The sequence below is a fragment of the Colias croceus genome, chromosome 16 (assembly GCF_905220415.1).
Source record: "Colias croceus chromosome 16, ilColCroc2.1".
NCBI lineage: Eukaryota > Metazoa > Arthropoda > Insecta > Lepidoptera > Pieridae > Colias > Colias croceus.
In genome coordinates, this window is record NC_059552.1 from 9,434,007 (window position 1) to 9,454,623 (window position 20,617).

General features: G+C 32.6%; 1 protein-coding gene across 1 annotated transcript in view; it reads left to right on the top strand.

Moving 5' to 3' along the window:
* The first annotated feature begins 3,616 nt into the window (after positions 1–3,616).
* Positions 3,617–20,617, top strand: part of LOC123698740 (adipokinetic hormone/corazonin-related peptide receptor variant I-like) — a 96,631-nt gene continuing 79,630 nt past the window's right edge. The window contains exon 1 of the mRNA XM_045645489.1: positions 3,617–3,907. Coding sequence (XP_045501445.1) covers positions 3,617–3,907 — 291 coding nt within the window. The remainder of the gene's footprint in view (positions 3,908–20,617) is intronic.

Sequence of the window (20,617 nt, forward strand, 5' to 3'; positions counted from 1 at the left end):
ATTTATTACATTACGAGATTATGAGAAAAAAATATAAAAAGCTTTTAAAAAAAATATTATTGAAAAAACAATTTAATTTAAATCACAATGAAAAATGACTGTAAATATAAAAAATCTCAAATGATAAAAATCACACAAAGGCTACAATAATTTTAATAAGAGAACAAGTGCGAGTCCTTAATAAAATATATAAATGAAAATCAAAGCTTTATTTGCGATTGTTGTTTATTCTTTTGTTTTTGATTTATACTCTACAGTTTAATTACATTATAGTTCCGTAGACCATTGAAAGAAAAATACCTTATATTAAATTTTTCTCTAGAAAAAAGTATAAACACGTAGTCTGTAGTCTGTAGTAGTTGATAAGATGATAGGATAAATCTATGCTAATATTATAAAGCTGAAGAGTTTGTTTGTTTGTTTGAACGCGCTAATCTCGGGAACTACTGGTCCGATTTGGAAAATTCTTTCGGTGTTAGATAGCCCATTTATCGACGAACGCTATAGGCTATATATCATCATGCTAAGACCAACAGGAGCGGAGCAATGCGGGTGAAACCGCGGGGTACAGCTAGTAGTTTATATTCTCCTATTACTCCTTAGCCCTACTAGTTTCAGTACTTATAAGTACTTTCAAAGAAACTATTATTTTTAAGTCCCTACAGTTTACTTATGCATATAACGCATATGTTTATATCTTTTTATACATAAATATATGTATGAAAAGATATTTGCTCTTAAATGTGCCAGGCGCTTCTTTTTACATATTGTTCATGTACGCAAATCATTAAAAAGTACACTAGAGACTACTGTGAACCGCAAGTTATATGCTTTAGAACATAAGTTGTGTCTTACGGCTCTGGGATCTTACTCTATTATGTGTGGTATCGGATCAGATCGTGCCGTGTGTGGAAGATGTCCTGAAATATTTTATTTATCTATACTAATACTAATAGAGTTTGTTTGTTTGTTTGTTTGTTTGAACGCGCTAATCTCGGGAACTACTGGTCGGATTTGAAAAAATTGTTTCGGTGTTATATAGCCCATTTATCGAGGCTATATATCATTACGCTAAGACCAACAGGAGCGGAGCCACGTGGGTGAAACGGCGACGCTCAGCTAGTAATAAATAAATAAATTAAAAATATATTTAATCTGTTGTTAAAATCTTTAAAGAGAATGTGAAATGATTAATTGTTGTACTTGCTACAATACTATTCTAAATTTAATCCAGATCCAAACTCTTTTGTCTCAAAGTTCATTCAACTTTTAATTCAACAATTATTGTTGACGCTATCTCTACATCCATTTTGTTATTTTTAGTTCATTGTTATTATAATAAAATAAAGCGAAAATGTTATTATTTGCAGGCGGAAACATCTTGTTAAAAGTGATAAAATTCAATTTGATTTCTACAAAAACAAACAAGGAAAATTATACGGACAATACATAATATATCTTCCAAAGATAGTTTTTATAAGAGCAATAATAATAGTTACATAATACTCAATATACAAAAAGTACTTTTATATAAACAACTAGCTGGCAAATGCCTGCCTTACTAATATCACTTAGGTGTATAAAAAAAGATGTTGGCCGTTTTCAGACCTACCCGTGCAGCCGTTTCGGAGGAGTATTGTAACTAACATTGTGACACAAGAATTTTATTTATATAGAAACTAGATTTAACATTGTTTTCTACTGAAGAGGGACTACGTAAACATTTTTAAAAGGACTCAAATCGAATTAAGTATAGGAAATGGTATAAGGTCGCTGGAGTGCAAAGTGCTGTTACTGGAAACAGCTCGTTTGAAGCTAATTCCCAACGTCAGGATGTTGTTCGTTGTCCTCTTTATAGCATACTTGCAAGTCCGGAGATTTACGTAGGATGACATCATTATTGTTTATTGTCCTATTGCATGCAAAATGTAACATCTATACCATATCTATACTAATATTATAAAGCTGAAGAGTTTGTTTGTATGTTTGTTTGAACGCGCTAACCTCAAGAACTACTGATCCGATTTGAAAAATTCTTTCAGTGTTAGATAGCCCATTCATCGAGGAAGGCTATAGGCTTATATATCATCACGCTAAGATAAACAGGAGCGGAGCCACGCGGTTGAAACCGCGGAGCGCAGTTAGTATTTAATATAAGCTATTACAGATAAATCTACTAATAAATAGGCCAACGATGATATTACATATTGTTATTATGTTTATATGATACTAGTTGAATGCGCGCGGCTTTGCCCGTTTTAAAATTTAACAAATTATATACCTTCTCTTCGCTTCCTCAAAAACTATCTCTCTCTTCTCTCTCTTTCTATTAAAAAATCATTAAAATCCGTTGCACAGTTTTAAACATAGGGACGGACAGACAGCGACTGCAACTTTGTTTTATACTAGTGATTTGATTAGCTGTATGTTTGCCTGTTACCGACTCCTTCGGAGTAGATTTTTACGCACTTTAAACAGATAGATTTCATTTAAACTTACATTTCACTTGAGTTAATGTAATGTAAAACCGTTTTATTTATGATAAAAATGATTATTTATAAGATGACAATACAATAATTTATGACCTGATGAAAAATAAAGCGAGGTTTTTAGTTTTTCAGTACTATTTTTGTTAAGAATTCATATAATATACAAACAACTAAAATATATTTACATTATAGCTGTAATAAGTAAACATTAAAATGTTAGCGATCTGTTTAATTAAAAAAAAAACATGCTTGTAACTTCACCAATATATTGGTTAACCTTAACACCATGCTTTCAGGCCAGCAATGAAATTAATTATAATTTGTTCTATGTAATTCTGTGGCTTTGTAGTTCACCCTTTTTAAGTTTCGTTTCCCTAACAAAAAGTTTTTTTATCAATCAATTTAACATAAATATCAATTATGGATATTTATTTGACCTTGTAGATCATCTATATTTCTAGGTACCTATGTATTACGTAAACATCTCCTTTTAAATATATTATAATATTATATGTATAGGAAGAGGTTCTTCACGAGTTTTTTAATTCATATCATTTTTATTCTCTTGAAATGCCAGAAAGTAAAACACAGAAAATTAAATTTTACGTGTTAAATTACACCGAAAATAAATTGAACGTCCTTAATGTTAATAATGCTTTTAGTCTGTATATTCTTTACAAAATTTGGCATTGATTCAAATAATTTATTATTTTGAAAAGATAATTCTGTATTGCAATTCACTTTCTTATTAATAAGCGTATAAGGTTGCAAATGCAATTTTAATGATTTAACTAATTTACACGTATTCCACTCAAATAGTAATTTGCAATCATGCAATTATCGACACTCGGTTGAATTTACTTGAATCAAACTCCTTCATACACCGTATGATTAGGGCATGTTTTGCTACGGCTACGTTAGTTAGAGCTACGACGTCGAGCGAGAGCTACGCGCGTAGCGCTACGAACTTTCACATTGACGAAAATGTTTCGGAGTTTCACAAAAATCGTAAATTTTATTTTACGTTTAATTTATATAATAATGATACATTTTCAAACATGCCTATAAAAATACATTAGTGAGTGTTAATTTTGTTGTTTTATTTGTGTAGTGATAGTGAAGTGAAGATGTCTATAAATTCGACTTTCGAGACGTCAACTTTCTTCATCGATAAACAGTTTTGGGATTATTTCGATGGTTCTTCATCTCTCAATGTGACGTTTGAGGATATTCTGCCTCGGGACCAGGGGGTGGTGATCACGACGTATGGGATATTGATGGCTATAGGTGGTCTTGGGAACTTGGCGGTATTAGTGACACTGGCCAGGTCCAGGCGGAGGAAGTCCAGAGTGGATCTGCTGATGACACACTTGGCTGTCGCTGATGTGTGCGTGACTTGTGGTGTTATACCTTTGGAGGTAAGTTTTCGGGACCTGAAAGTCAAACATTTATGTACTCAATTAGAAAGAAAGGAATGCGTTTATTTTCCGAACAATTTGATACAGTAAATTAAAAACATAAGACTTCTTCTAGCATTTTAGATTCATCATAGTTTTTACATTTACGGGGTTCGGGAAGCAGAACAGGGAAGAATAAAAGCGAAATAATAATGATATTAAAACAATTGAGGAATATCAATTCATCTATTAAAAAATGATCATAATATCTATATTATGTATTTCCTGAAATACTTTTTTGTCACGATAAGTTCTGTTCTCCGAAACGGCTCTATGATTTTTTGATATATTTTTATTTATTCGGCAAGTCTGTCAATCCATAGGTAGTGTAGGTATATTTCGTTTCATAAAGTGAAAAATTACACCAGCAGAACTTTTTCCCAACAAGCAAATACATATTTATACAAATACTAGTGGTCCGCCCCGGCTTCGCCCGTGGTATCTACATGTTTAAACTATCCTATCTCTCAAGTTGGATCGAACTGCACATGGTGTGCGAATTTTATTATAATCTATTGAGGACAAACATTGTGACACGAGATTTATATATATTAATATATATATATATATATATATAATATATATTAGCCGGTTTAAAAAATAACTATCGATATATTCTTAGACCTATCGATATCCTAATACACAAAATTTTCATTCAAATCGAGTGAAAAAGGCATTTCTGATTAGAAAATAGCATGTTCCGTTCATGTTCATACTAAAACTTTTCTCAAGAACGGCTCTATCTATTAAAAAAATACGTGTGGCACTCGGGGACTGCCGCGGTAAAGCCATTGCATAGCATGCCTTCAAGACACACCTCCGTGCCCGTCGGAGTGGGAAGAAAAAGAAAGATACACGTAATTTTCACGTCCACACTGACCCAGCTGCGCAGCAATTACGTAAGGCTGCTTGCTCTATGGGATTCTACTTAATAATTATTTCAACAGTAGAAAATAGTTCCTGAGCGACACAGCCTTAGAATTGTATTGAGTTTTATGCAGGGTTAATGAGTGCGAAGCCGTGATGAGAAACTAGCATATATACCTAATAGATCATCAGTTATAATAAAAAAGTCGTGTGGCACTCGGGGACTGCCGCGGTAAAGCCATTGCATAGCATGCCTTCAAGCCACACCTCCGTGCCCGTCGGAGTGGGGAGGGTGAGGTTTTTTCGTTACGGAATTTCTCGATTCGGTCCCCGCGCTCAAGGCCCGTGATAGAAGCTATTTACCTTATAAAGATTTAAGCATACATAGGGACGGATGGACAGACACAGCGATTTAATTTTTATACTATGTAGCAATAGCCAATTTCTATATAAATATTTAATATAATAAATGCGAAAGTAACTGTCGGTATATCGTTATTTCATGCTTTTACATCCGAAGAGGGATTTCCACGAATTATGACATACATTATTGTTACAACATACAATATGTAGGCTCCATCTTTGAAAGATGAAAAAGATATTTCATGTCACGAATTTTGGCTTATAATATAATCGTATCTTAACTTATATAAATGCGAAAGTTACTCTGTCTGTCTTTCTGTTTCTTCTTCAAGTCTCAATCATTGCGCTGCTGAACCGATTTTGATGAAGAGATATAGCTTGAGACCTGAAAAGGACATAGGATAGGTTTTATCCCACGAGAACAGGAACTAAACTTAAAATTTAAATATATCAGCTTTATGCTAATATATAAAGCTGAAGAGTTTGATTGTTTGAACGCGCTAAACACAGGAACTACTCTGATCCGAATTTAAAAATTCTTTCGGTGTTAGATAGCTAGCTCATTTATCGAGGAAGGCTATAGGCTATATTATATCATCACACTAAGACCAACAGAAGTGGAGCACTGCGGGTAAAACCGCAGGGCACAGCTAGTTTGTTATATTTTTACCTGACAGATTAGCTAAACAGAACATATCCACAAGTTGTGAAACTGGGCATAAATAATATAAACATCATCAATGTTTGTGAGTAATCTACTAGCTATAACTAGTTAGAAAAATGTCACCAGGCGATGCTTTATCATTAGGGTGCTTTCCCACCAATAACTTGCGACGATGTGTATTGTGTAGCGAGGAAATTGTTTGTAAATAACAAATAGTATCGCTTCAAACGCCAAACGCTTCAAACTTGAAACTAAATGAAGCGAATGATTGGTTGTTTACAAACACATTCCTCGCTACACACACTCGCACATTATTAGTGGAAAAGCACCCAGACAGATTTGTGAAGATGTGGAAACAGGAAATATCTCATATTTGTTGACAGTCTGACATAGTTATTATATCGTGTGGTCTGACATATATTTTGCACACATGAAAGGATAGCTTTACCCAAACGCTGGATTACACTTGTCATTGGCTTTATTTAGGATTATTTAGGATATCAAAATTAATATTAATTCAATTCCTAGTTGTGCTTAGCGTATTCTAATTATAAAGTTATATAAGTATTGGATAAGAAGGTTTTTAACTTTTGAAATGTGATTCAATTTATCGTTTATTTACTCAAAATATCAAAACATCTAGGTACGAAGATAAAAGCTTTGATAAATATATAAATTCTAATCAAGTTTTAAAAAGTTTGAGCTAAAAAGATTATAAAGCTATTTTCTATTCTATTTTAAAATTATTCCGATATTTTAAATTTTTTGAATAACAAATGTCCTATCCTACTAAAAAATTAAAATACAAAAAATGCGAAAGTTTGTGAGGATGTGTGTGTGTATTTGTTACTCTTTCACGCAAATACTACTGAACCGATTACAATGAAATTTAGCACACATATAGAGGGTAACTTGGATTAACACATAGGATAGGTTTTATCCCGGAAATCCCACGGGAACGGGAACTATGCGGCTTTTCCCTTGAAAACGCGGGCGTAGCCGCGGGCGGAAATCTGCTCTTTCTAATACAGATGACAAAGGAGAAGGTGAACCATAAAGTTATAGACGAAAAAGCCATGAGAAAGTTTTTGATTCTGGGAATTCCTTTGCTTCCATTGTTCCGTAATAAACAGATTTCTGCTTTACTGAATATATGAGCCTTTGGCTCCGGAGTTTTGTTCATTCAAGGTGTATTCGTCGTCAGTTAAACTTTGGAACAATTTGACTTTTCGATACCTAGAATATTTTTATTGACTCCGCTTTATCGACTGTCACTCGGTGAAAATGTAAAACATTCTTATTAAAAGTTGTTTGATTTAAATGATAACAAACAATCACCCTTTTTTAATACATAAATACATGGGTCAAGCTTCTTCAGCTTTTTTTTAAATAAACTAAAGTAGCAAATTTTTTTTTTATAATCACAACTAGCGGTCCGCCCCGGCTTCGCCCGTGGTACCTACCTCAAGTTGGATCATGGTGTGCGAATTTTATTATAATCGGTTAAGTGGTTAAGGAGTCCATTGAGGACAAACATTGGGACACGAGATTTATATAATATATTGATAACTCAGGCCCCGGAACCACAGACACAATAGAAAATCTATTGTGTCTGGGACCGATCGGGCTGCTTGGGGCTCAATGGGTTAAGATGTGTTATTAATCGTTCGATTTACCATATTTTCTTCGACATTTACACAGGAACACGAATTAATACTTACTTGTAGAAAAAAGGATATGAAGACGAGGTATGCCTATACAATTCGTTTTATTGGGTTCAGGGTTCGTTTATGGGTCATTGGATGAAGCTAAATTGACATGACCAAATCGGACTAGGTACTATCGTATTTTATGATATTGAATTACACATAATAGTATGACTATTTCTTATACAAAAATATTAAGATGCAACTTTTATGATAATAAAAGTTTTGAGTGCGGTCGTCTGCAAGGCGACGTCATCGAATCATCATCATCATCATCATCGTCATCATCATCAGCACATTATTTTGTCTCTATTCTATAGAACATCGAAATGATTGTAACGTACAAAAATTAATCTTATTAAAAACTGCTTATATTACTAGAAAAATATTTTATTTTCCACACTGCAACACATTGTATTTATTTTATACGTGAGAGAAAGCGCCGTGACTGTTTTAAAATACAATATTGTTATTTGTTTGCGTATAACCACGTATAAGCCACGTATGACCTGACTATCCCTTCGATACGTCATTCAAGTGATAATTAAAATACAAGAACGAAAATAAATACAAGTTATTATTGGTTACGATAATTGAAATTTTAAATGTAGCATGAAATTAATTTTATTCGAGTTTATTAATTATCGAGCATAAATTATCACTACAGCGAAAGCATTTTAAAAGAAAATTATATTGAACACTAGCCTCCGCCCGCGGTTTCGCCTTGTCAAAGAAAAAATCGCATGGTTACCGTTCCTTGGGGATTTCCAGGATAAAACCTATGTCCTTTCTCAGGTCTCAAGTTATTTCTGTAGACTATACCAAATTTCATCCAGTTCAGTGGTTGAATCATGAGTAAAAGACAGACAGACGGACTTTCACATTTATAATCTTATTAAAAGTATTAGTTAAGATGAGAGAAGAGAAAATAACAAGACAAAACAATGAAAGAACATCAAAAGGATTATACCTTAATACTTCTGAAGACAAAACAATACTTGTAATAATTGTGTAAACATTTATTTATAATGTATATCTTCAATATTTTGTCTAAGTGTCGTGTCTGAGTTTTGTTCTGATAAATCTTTAAATAACTCAAAAGTGATTGACTGACTGACTGAAATGGAATCTATCAACGCACAGACCAAACCACTGAACGGGTCGGGCTGAAATTTGGCATGCAAGTAGATATTAGGACGTATCATGTAGGCGTAGAAGATTTTGATCAATTATACCCCGAAGGTGATAAAATAGGGAATGAAAGTTTGTACTATGAAAATTACCGTTTCCATATATACCTATATGATTTTAATGAAATCTTTGAATATTATCATAATCAATTTATTAATTATAATAATCAATTTCAGCTAATGAAATTGATTATTATAAAAACCTTCGCGATATTGATGTACAAATATACTAGCCGAATTGAAAAACTCTTCTTATTTAGAAGTCGGTTTAATTGATTCGGTCTAATTGATTTGGGTAGGTACAGAACCCTAAAAACGGAATATCTATTCATTATTATTATAGGAGCTTAGTATTTCCATAATTTACTTAAGGAATTTATTTTTCTATTTTTATGTTTATTTTTTTTGTTAGGTACACATTTGTTTCTTTAAAGAATATCAACACGTGTATAGTCAAACCCCGAAGCTCAGGCACTCCTAGGTCAAACCTCAGATCTGGCATAATTACTTTGTCAAAGCCCAAATAAATGTAATATTTCGGCCTTTTACTAAACAATTTGCGTCAAACGTTGTCTAGCTGAGGCGTCATATGCGCTTGCGATGCCTTTGCTACGTTCGCCTACGCCCGAGACTGCTGCTGACTTCAGTCAAAGGGTGAAATTGAAATGTATTTCGAGTATTGCCCGATGGCTTTTGCCGAACCTAAGATAAACCTGTCCTTCCGCGAAGAGATTGTATTTCGGGGTTTGACTATAACACATATAAAACACATTAATTATTAGAAGAAATAAAATGCCACCCAGTGAAGTTATACCCAGTAAAGATTTCGACATCGCGCACACCTGCGATTCCAGCAACTTCAGCGAACACCTCTCGCCCCGCCGAAGACGAAGACACTCTTCTAGTATCGAATCGGAGGGACGTAGTCTTTTTTAAAATTACAATTATAAATATAATTTTTATACATTATATTATTATAAATTTTCTTTCGGTAATTTTTGCCGATAGGTCCATTTAATTCGTGTATCTTCTTCATTTCGTCTTTACTACGCGATAAAATGTTTTCAAACAATTACTCTTAAATTATTTCCCTATTAACTGAAAATTGTCCAATTAAACAACAAAGGTATAGAAGAGTTACAAAAGGGCGGAAGTAACCTTAATTCTATATGTATCTTAAGATAGCAATCATGTAAACTCAGATACAAAGAAAGAACAAACGAGTTATAACAAAATTGCTTTGTTGTCGACAATTGTAAACGATTTTCATTCATTTGTGGTAAGGAAATAAAAGGCGGGGAATTGCTAGAAATACTCATTTATTTGTGGAAGTTGAGGGAACGATTTAAAAGACAAACAATGTAGCTAGTCAATATGTTTGTACTGATTCGTTTAAATATTTGATTGTAAGTCTATGGAAAGAAGTTAATTGTACTTATTCCATTGTAAATTTCAAGAATAGAAAATATATTTCTATGATAATAAGATATATGTTGAAATCTATCATTTATCAGAATTTACAATTTTTATATAAAACCCATCAAAATACTCTTCAAAATATGCTTTTAACACATTACTTGCTATTCTTACTACCCATTATATGTACAAGTCCAGGCATCTTCACTAAATCAACAGGTTTCCAAGCTAAAGCAACCTTAATTGTACGGCCAAACAAAACCGACCTACATTGGCATAATTAAATGCTTCGCCAAATAAAGTATTTACTATTAGCTTCCATTAGTACTGGAAGTGTTTTTGAGTCCCTCGTGGGCAATTATGTTGGAATTTGATCAAAATAGAACAAAAGACCTTCGAAATTGTTACTTACCTTTTCGAGAATCAGGAAGCGTTTAAATAATAACTAGCTGCTCCGCGCGGTTTCACCCCCGTGGCTCCACCCCTGATGGTCGTAGCGTGATATATAGCTTATAACTTTCGTCGATAAACAGGCTATCTAACACCGAAAGAATTTTTCAATCGGACTAGTAGTTCCCGAGATTAGCGCGTTCAAACAAACACACTCTTCAGCTTTATAATATTAGTATAGATGTGTAATTAAATAGTGTGGGTAATTTTCCTATATTGTTTTTATGTCAGTACGTACGAATATTATTTTCTGCGAAAAATAAGTTATTTATTATCTATGGAATAACTCACATAAAAAATTTACAGAAAGACATATAAACAGCACAAGAGGGATTTTGGAGTTAGAAGCGCGTGGAATCGAACAGGCAAAAATTTGATACCTCATGCCGTAATGAGATAACGCAACGCAAATATCTACGCACTATTTTCTTTTACTTTCTTCCAGCATATCTGAACAAATAAATTAACATTTAGATCATTAGTAATCTCCATTAATTATTATTCGAAGCTCTTCATCATCCAAATAATTGTACCTATGGACTTTTACTGATAAAGTTCCATAGAAATATTCTTTATATCAGGAAAATATAGGTACATTATTTTACGACTGGAAAATTCTACTCAATTCCTTTACTAAATTACAAAAAATTCAGAAATGATAATAAACAAAACAATTATAAATTCTGTACAGTTTACAATAAAACGCAAATTAAACAGCTTCCTCGTTATTATTGAGTATTGATAACCTTCCTCCAGTTATCCTTACAAACTAGGTTAATTCCCTTCTCAATAATAGACTTCGAAGAAAAAATCATAACGAACCCTGTATTGATTCCTTTTTACTTTTCACAGGCATTTATGCAGTTTAAATAGAGTAAAGACTGATGCCCGGTATAGACTATAGAAAGCTTTAGACCACTTTAGACACATATTTCTACAAAAGAAAAAAAAATAGAGCGGGAAAATTATTTTTGACATTAAAAAAGAATTCGAATTCGGCTATTCTTTATTCGAAACTCGGAATTCGATTAAATATTATGGTTCGTGATAGGTCGACCTAATTTCGTGTTAATTGAAGATTTTAAATTATTGTCCGGTTTGATCTTACCTAAAAGTTACCTAAATAAAATTTATAACAAGGAAATTGGTTTCGTTGCCCGCAGTGTTAATACTTAATAGTTCGTTCGTAAAATATTTTTGAGAATTCCTAATAACGATTCCCAATTACTGGCTTGTTTAACTTCGCAATAATTTAGAAATTAAATACATATAAACGGATTTAAAACGCGATTTATTCATAATATTATTTGAATAAATCGCGTTTAAATTCCGTTAAAAAATCTTTAATTTCTAAATCTAGAATCCTCATAAATAACATCGGTGTTATTTTTCGAATAATATTTAAGAAATAATTAAATGAAATGAAAGCTGTAAAGGTTATATTTAATCAGAACTATAAGGATAATAATATTGTCTAGAAATTTCGAGAACGTCTGCCTTGTATTAGTGTTGTTTACTCAACTCATTTTACGATTCATTGTGTGGAAAATTAGCTGTCTTAAAAACCTTTAGATAACGAGCTCAATGATCTTGTTTTTAGTTGTGTATTTCTAAGTAATTTGCTTCGATTTTTACTTTATAAAATATGGAGAAAGATAAAAGAACTTCATTATCGGTAATTGTGAAATTTGTTTTTGTACCGCGTAAGATTTTGTTTTTCTCTGTGTTTTTATAAATCAAATTTTATTAGCGTATTTGTAGTAAAACGATTTATATTATAACACATTTTTAAAGTATAATACCTACAGAACAACAGCTGATATTAGTATTTTGTTTTATTTTGTTTCCTTTAAAGCAGTTAAACCCAAGTTAAACCCCAATTCGGCAGCTAAACCCAAACCAACAATAATTTTCCAAATGAATGAAACTAACATTTCTATGTTATATTTGAACGGTATTAAACCTCTTTGAACTTAAAAAGCGCGGTAAAAAAAAAATGTTCCACATAGTTTTAATGTCAAACCAGAATTTATTTTGTGTTTGATATGAAACATTTTGCATTTTTAATTAATATTTGATGCTCTTTATTAAATATTTTATTTCATATTCGTTTTAAATATGTGTCACGTATTTATTAAGTATCCTTATGAGATAAGTATTAAGTATTCGTCCCTTTGATGCGTATTTATTCTGATGTTTAACTGTGATTTATTTCAATGAATATTTAATTATATTTTTATTAATATAAAATAAACTTTTATTATAAACTAACTTTCCGCCCGCGGCTTCGCCCACTTTATCTAAAACCTAATAAGTTATATACTAAAACCTTCCTCTTGAATCACTCTATCTATTAAAAAAAACCGTACGTAGTACATATTAACTCAATGATCAAAATACGTTGCGTAGTTTTAAAGATTTAAGCATAAAAAGGGACATAGGGACAGAGAAAGCGACTTTGTTTTATACTATGTAGTGATTCTGGTAGGTACCTACTCATTGCGATCGGGAGATTATAATGCAACGGTATTTACAATTTTCGGTGACATATAAATACAATTAGAATGGAAAATTTTTAAATAACCAAACCTACCATTGCGTACATTTCAAAAATATAACTTTTGCAAGATGTAACATAATTTTACAATTTTCTCTTTCCTAATCACTACACATAGTATAAAACAAAGTCGCTTTCTCTGTCAAATATTTAAAACTACGCAACGGATTTAGATGCGGTTTTTTTTAATAGACAGAGTGATTCAAGGGGAAGGTTTTAGTATATTATTTATAAGGTTTTAGACAAAGCGGGCGAAGCCGCGGGCGGTAAGCTAGTTATTAATATACAGAAACAAAATGTCTATCTATATGCTATTAAACATCTAATCTTGACTAGATGCTTCCTATCCTTGTCCTGTCAAATACAGTAAAGCTTCTACTTTGTGATGGTTTTCCGTTATTAGCACTAATTTCCTAGATCTAGTAAGCTGATATCTTCGCAGATATTTTCGTTGCGTTTCAAGGCTGGTTATTTTAAGACTCTGATTGTACATTTAATTTATAAGTAACAAGTTTTGCTCTCACTTTGTCCAATACTTAACAAACTACTAAAACCTGCCTACAGAGTAAAAGTCGACCTAGGTATTAAAAAAAATACGTGTAGCACTCGAGAACTGCCTCGAGAAATGCAAAGCATCGCATCGCTGTGCCGGTTGGAGTGGGAGGTGTTAAGTTTTTTCGTTACGGAATTTTTACATTCGGTCGCCGCGCTCAAAGTCTGAGATAAAAGCTATGCAAAAGCTTAAAAATTCTCTAAAACAAAAATACCTAGTTTAATAAAATACCTATCATAAAGTATTAGTGTAAGTGCATAAATTCGAGGAACATGGTAATATTGAATGCTTATAATAATTTAAGCTCATAATTCTCAGAATTCGTAACATACTGTATATTTAGCTCAAAGTAACCGCGCAGAGTACGCTTAGCCTGCCTGAGATGCTGAAGATCGAGTAAATTATCAGGAAAGTTACCTTCGGATTACTCAAGTAGTTGAACTTTGATAAGATAATACAGTGTTGTCTATAATCTATACTAATATTATAAAGCTGAAGAGTTTGTTTGATTGTTTGAACGCGCTAATCTCGGGAACTACTGGTCCGATTTGAAAAGTTACTTCGGTGTTTAGATAGCCCATTCATCGAGGAAGGCTATAGACTATATTATATCATCTCGCTTAGACCAACAGGAGCGGAGCACTGCGGGTAAAACCGCGGAGCACAGTTAGTCAGCTATATATAGGGTGTTTTATTTATAACTTGCAATTATAAATTGAAATAGAGAGAGTTTATAGAATGTTCTTTTGTAATAAATAAGTAGTAAATTTTCTTAGTTTTTCACACAAAATTCTTTTTTTTTTTGTATGAATTATTTTATAAAAAACTATTAAATGAACACGAAAAAATGGTCCTATTACGCGTATCAAAGGAAAAGTGTGTAGTAAATTAGTAAAATTTGTATGCAAATAATATTACTTTCTCTAAATCTTAGTCTTTCACATACGAATGTTACACTTATTAAGCTTCCTTTCGAGCTCGAATGAAAATTAATCATCGCTTTTCAAACAGATATTTGCTTGGAAAAGTTCACAATACAGAAAAGTTCTACGATATTTTCATATGAGTTTCCAAACTATTAACACAAATGAAATGGTAAAACCAATTTCGTATCGATTAAATCCAGGCATGTTTTTGTTCCCAATAAATTAGGTTTAGGAATACCGTTGGAAAAATATTTGTATCATTGATATTATTTTATTATTTTATTTGATACTTTTAGTTGGTTATTTTTGAAGTGAAACTTCTTTAGGCGTGTTGAGAGTAAAATTTTAAGGTCGCGTCATTATAATACCCTTACGTCCAGACGTAACCGTCCCGTTACTCCAGAGTAAGGCGACGATTTTGGTATCTTTGAATCTTGCTAAAGAAGTTTCATTTCTGACACGTGTGCTCAGCTCTTTTTTGTTACATACCTATCCAGTGTTAGAAATGAAAAAAATTGTATGTTTGTATGTTTATTTGTACTTAATATATTTCCCCTTTCAAAGTCTTAATAAATCAGAAAACATAATATTAGGTGTCTGTATGTCTCTCTGCTTCTCACGGCTTCGAAACGAGTGGATTGTTTTTGCCGGAACGGATGCCACGGGCGTTAACTAGATTGCCTTTACAAATAAAGTTATCTTTCCGTATTCTCATTTATTTCACAACAAGTACCTTTTTTATAGTGGGGAAAATCTTCATAGATACCCCCGGCTCTCGGGGATGGAGCCGTGGTTATGTCGGATTTTTACCGACTAAAACCCCACTCTGTTCCATCGCGCTGCTTTGGACGGAACTGCGGGAACGGTTACGACTCTACCGCGTGTCCCGCCCAGCAGATGCCCGTTTCCAAGCCCACCATCACAATAAGTACCTGAAAACTGTTCAAAAATTTTCTTGCAAATTTCAAAAGAAACTTTGTTAAGAATTATAAAACACTTCTAAGCAACGAAAAGGCAACGTTCAAATTCTAAAGGAGTTTTCTTTGTGAGATATCGTTCAATTTATAATAGAGAAATATTATTCCAATTTAATTTATTTTCAATTCTTTTTTGATTAAATAAACATTATATGTTGATAGAGTTTAGTTTAATACTGTGTTTTAAAAGAATTCTTCAATCTGCTCATAAATAATTCTCTTTAAGTGAATAATAGCATGGAAAAATGCTTCTAAAAATCAACTATAATATAAAATTCACAGTATTTACCTATACCCGAATTTCTTAGAATCCTTCCAATTTTTGTGATATTTTTTGTATATATACATATTTGTTAACTAGCTGGATCCCGCGGTTTAACCCGGTTGTATTGAAGCGGTTTTTTAAATAGATAGTCTTCCCCGTGACCACGCTCACTGCAAAGTGTGCGAAACGTCGGGATAATAATATTATAATGAATAAATCGTGTTTAAAATCTTTTTACGGATTTTAAACACGATTTATTCTAAATATATAGAAGAGAGAGAAAGTTTGAGTATTAATATCCTTCTTTAAGTTTTCTACAAAGCGGGTGAAGCCGCGCGCAAGACCTAGTTATGTAGGTATATGTTGTGTCGTAAAACTTACATAATGCATCCTTCATGTTTAATTCGTTTTTTCTATTTATGTTGCTCAATAAAAAGGAAAATAAAATATTTTTCGGAATATCACGTGTCAAAGCCCAAAGGGAAATTCATTTCGCGTGCCTCAAACTTTTGGCTTGATACTTGAGTAGGAAATGTTTTGAGTTTATTGTTTGACTCGCTTTTATCCTTCACTGTAGTACCTAAATAAAAGAACAAAGGAGAATGGCAAACTCCCATAGGACTCTGGGCCTGATCGTTACACTGATGATTTATGGGTGATTAAATAGATAAAAATATACACTCTATGAATATAATAATTATAGATCTTTTCTATGGGATAGCAGAGATATTGGGATATTGATTAAGATCAATTTTGAATATATAACGTTACTAAGGCCCTTCTGCCATTAGGTACGATACTTCTAGAATACGATACTCGCGTAGAATACTACTTAGATATTTGCTGGCTACCCGATGCTCGCATATTATGCGACTGAAAAATGACTAAATTCATCATTATTGTGCCTCGTTTTTGTGGACCGACGTTATAATAATAATAATTCATTTATTTATTGCAACAACAGTTATGTCGTTATGTCGAGCAATCAGCGATTCCAGTGACGAAGAAGCTCTTGCAGTTTTTCTTTTTTATAGAAATAAAAGACGCCAACGTAAGAGTAAGAAGTACTGGATTCATCCATATATTGAAAGAAACATAAATTGTAGAGTTTTTGTAGCCGAACGAGAACGAAAACACGATGATTAGATATTTTCAATGACCTAATACTAGGATATTTTTATCTTTCTAACGAAGAGATACGCGCGAGAGTCGAGACGCGATGCAAAAGCGACCGACACGGTGAGTAGTGCTATACTAGTCGCGGACGTGTAGGATACCAGTAGCGTAGTGTGCGAGCCTACATAAAAATGTATGTGAGATACTCCGCGGCGACTAGTCTCCGAGACTTGCAGGATACTTGAATCGCCTATGCGTATCGTAATGGGAGAAGGGCCTAAAACTTCACTCAAATGTCAAACAACAAACATAAACAAATCACTCATCACCATTGCTCATCACTGACACAATTATGATTAATAATTTGACATTTTATTAATGGCCAGCTACCTAAATAAAAATGTTATAATATTATTATTGATTAAGTATAACATGTTTTTATTTTATAGAATGATCTAAATAAATTAAGAATTAAGATATGTGTTAAAAATAAGTTAAGTTTTGCTTCTGATTTATAAAGCATTTGAATTCAATAAAATTAAAAATAAAATATAGACATTCATTCGTATTAATCGATATATTCGACTTTTTTACTTCTGACAACACTGACAATCTCTGCTTGATAAGACCGGTAGTCATAGAAATCTAAATAACAATGCCGGTAGTGAACACATTATCTTTTTTTTCAAAGATTTGTTTTCCCATAGAATCAGAAGTAAATATTTTACCAAGAATTACTAAAAATAACATAATGAATTTTAAATATATTATGATTTCTGTAACAGTTAGGCCCAGTTTCGCCATTCTCCTTTCGCATTTTCTCAATGTTTTTAGATGTGTAAGGATTGATTTTGGAAATACTTTGGTAGAGTTTAATAGAAACACGATTAAGACTGTTCATACACTATTTTAGTCAATAATAGGGACAGAAATATTTTCCAATATGTTTTAAGATGTGTAAACTGTAAGGAAAGACTTGGATAAAGTGTCGTTGGCCACCAGTGGCTCGTTTACGCCGTTAGGTTCAATTCAGTATCGCTACGGGCCACCAGATTTACCCACGTTTAAAAAGGACTAAACGCACACACCCACACATGAGTCAAGTCAATTACACACAACATTGTGTCTATCGTGGGAGTGAAACGTGGTCCGGTGATATGGGCTGTGGTAACAAGAATTACGTGACCTTAAATAGATCTAGGTGTTAGGTAGAGCCAGGAAAGTTGATTTGACGGTATTAAGATGGATAGGCAAAGAATTGTTTTGAAAAAGAAGCTATCTATACGTAACAAAATAATTTGTAACAAAAAACCGCCTTCAAATTGCCAGAACTAAACCAAATTTAGTATCGCAAGTCAGATAAAAATTATCAAAATCAGTTCACCCAGTCAACTGTTCTGAGGTAATAAACTAAAAAAATCCTCTTTTTTTAAGTCGGTTGAAATAAAAAATAAAAAAATATACTAACGTAAATATATCGCAATCATAATACAGAGTATGCAAAAACAAATAAATAAACACGAAAAAGAGAGCAATATGGAATCACTATAAATGTTTGCTTAAGCAATTATGTACGCGGCTACTGCATTTTTTAATTTTATATTATTACTAGCTTACCGCCCGCGGCTTCGCCCGCTTTCTCTAAAACGATTTGAAATTTAAACTATCCTATCTCTCAAGTTGGATCGAACTGCACATGGTGTGCGAATTTTATTATAATCGATTATGTGGTTTAGGAGTCCATTGAAGACAAACATTGTGACACGAGATTTATATATATTAAGAGATTAATAGCCTATATTAAAAATGAATATTATATTTTGGCTTTCTGAACGGCATTTTCTGTTTCTTAAAATTTAACAAGCTTTTTATTTCAATTTATGTAGCTATAGCTAGGTGTTTCTATAAGAACTGTAGGTATCTTAAGTACAATATCAGAAGCTCTGTCAATGCTTATGTGTATTGTGTAACCTACTCACTTACCAAGTTCTTCCATTTTTACGGCTATACATATAAAAAAAATATAAAAATGAATCGCAAAATGTGTTGGTAACCGCATAACTCGAGAACGGCTGAACCGATTTCGATAATTCTTTTCTTATTATATTTCTTGAAGTACGAGGATGGATCTTATGTAGAGAAAACGTAAACATGTACCACGGGCGAAGCCGGGGCGGACTGATAGTAAAAAAATAAAAACCACCATTTATAATTTCATTTCTTTATTTTATATAATAACAATCGAACCATCGTCAAAAATTATAGGTATTAAATGAGTTAATCGAAAGGAACATTTGTAAACATTCTATTTGCCAACCTGAATACTCGTTTAAAACAATAAAAAGCAATTATTTTTCAAACCTTCATTATTTGCTTTATCTGTTTCATCCCTTGTTGATTGTACGGATAATGTAAAGGCCCTTTAATCTCGCTTCTGTGAGCTGTGAAATATGAAATATAAGCTTATTCTGAAGTGTGCAAATATGTATTGTATGCTAGCCTCTCTTACCGGCTTCGTCCGAGTTGACCGGGAAATATGTGTACTAGCCATAGTCCCGGCTTCGTCCCTGTTGATCGGGATAAAGTAAAAAAGCTGATAGACCTATGGTAATAGGTAAATCGGTAAAGGTCTTAATATGGTATACATAAATCAAGGATTGTTTAAAACCGGTCGAGTGTGTGTATGTGTTTGAGTTAAATCTTAACAAACAAAAAATCAGATTTTTTTAAATCTCATGTATTAGCTAGTGCCCGGGATATACTCATTTAGGTATACTATGGAAAAAATATCATGCGCCAATCCAGACTATAATTTATAAATATTTGAGCCAATCTATTTTTGCGGGAAAGAATCACAAAAATTAATTCAACCAATCTCAGAGGCTTTTAAACTTTCTATAAAAAAATATTTTAAACAATTCTTATAATATTGGTTATAATTTAAGTATTGGAACCTATTAATGTATCGAAATAATTAAATTTTCTCTGAATAAAAGAGAAGTGAGCAGAAGCCGGATTTCTTGGAAACTAATAAAGGACATTTGTTTCTTTGATATTGAGTATGCTTTACCGTAGTCACAGAATACGTCATAATAGTAGCTAAACGGTACAGAATGGACAAAATTAAACACTTACCTCACCGCGTACGATCTCGCTATAGATAGCCCGCATTTTTCTGTAAGGACGATACGCAAAGAAGATTGACAACATTAATCAAATTGACTTAAAGTAATTTTATTATTTTGGATTTGTGATTATCGTTTTTTAGTAAATGGTTAGATATTGTGCTGTTTTCGGAAGTATTTCATCAGAAAAACGCGAATTTCTCTACGCTAGGCCTAGTCACAAATGTGCCAACCCTAAAGCGTTAACACACACATTTGCACTCTCTACAGTGTGACTGTCAAAACGATAATTTTGTATGGAGTAACGTCCAGGGTGTGACTCAATAATAAAATTGTTTTCTAGTCATTCGAGACAAATATATGAATGTTAATGCACCTGTGAAATTATTAACGATAAACCCGTAATCCATTGGCCAAATAGATTAGTAATTAACCAGGTTTTTGTTAATTATGTTGTTGTTTTTGTACTTAATTGGCACGCTTTGTTGTTTAATGT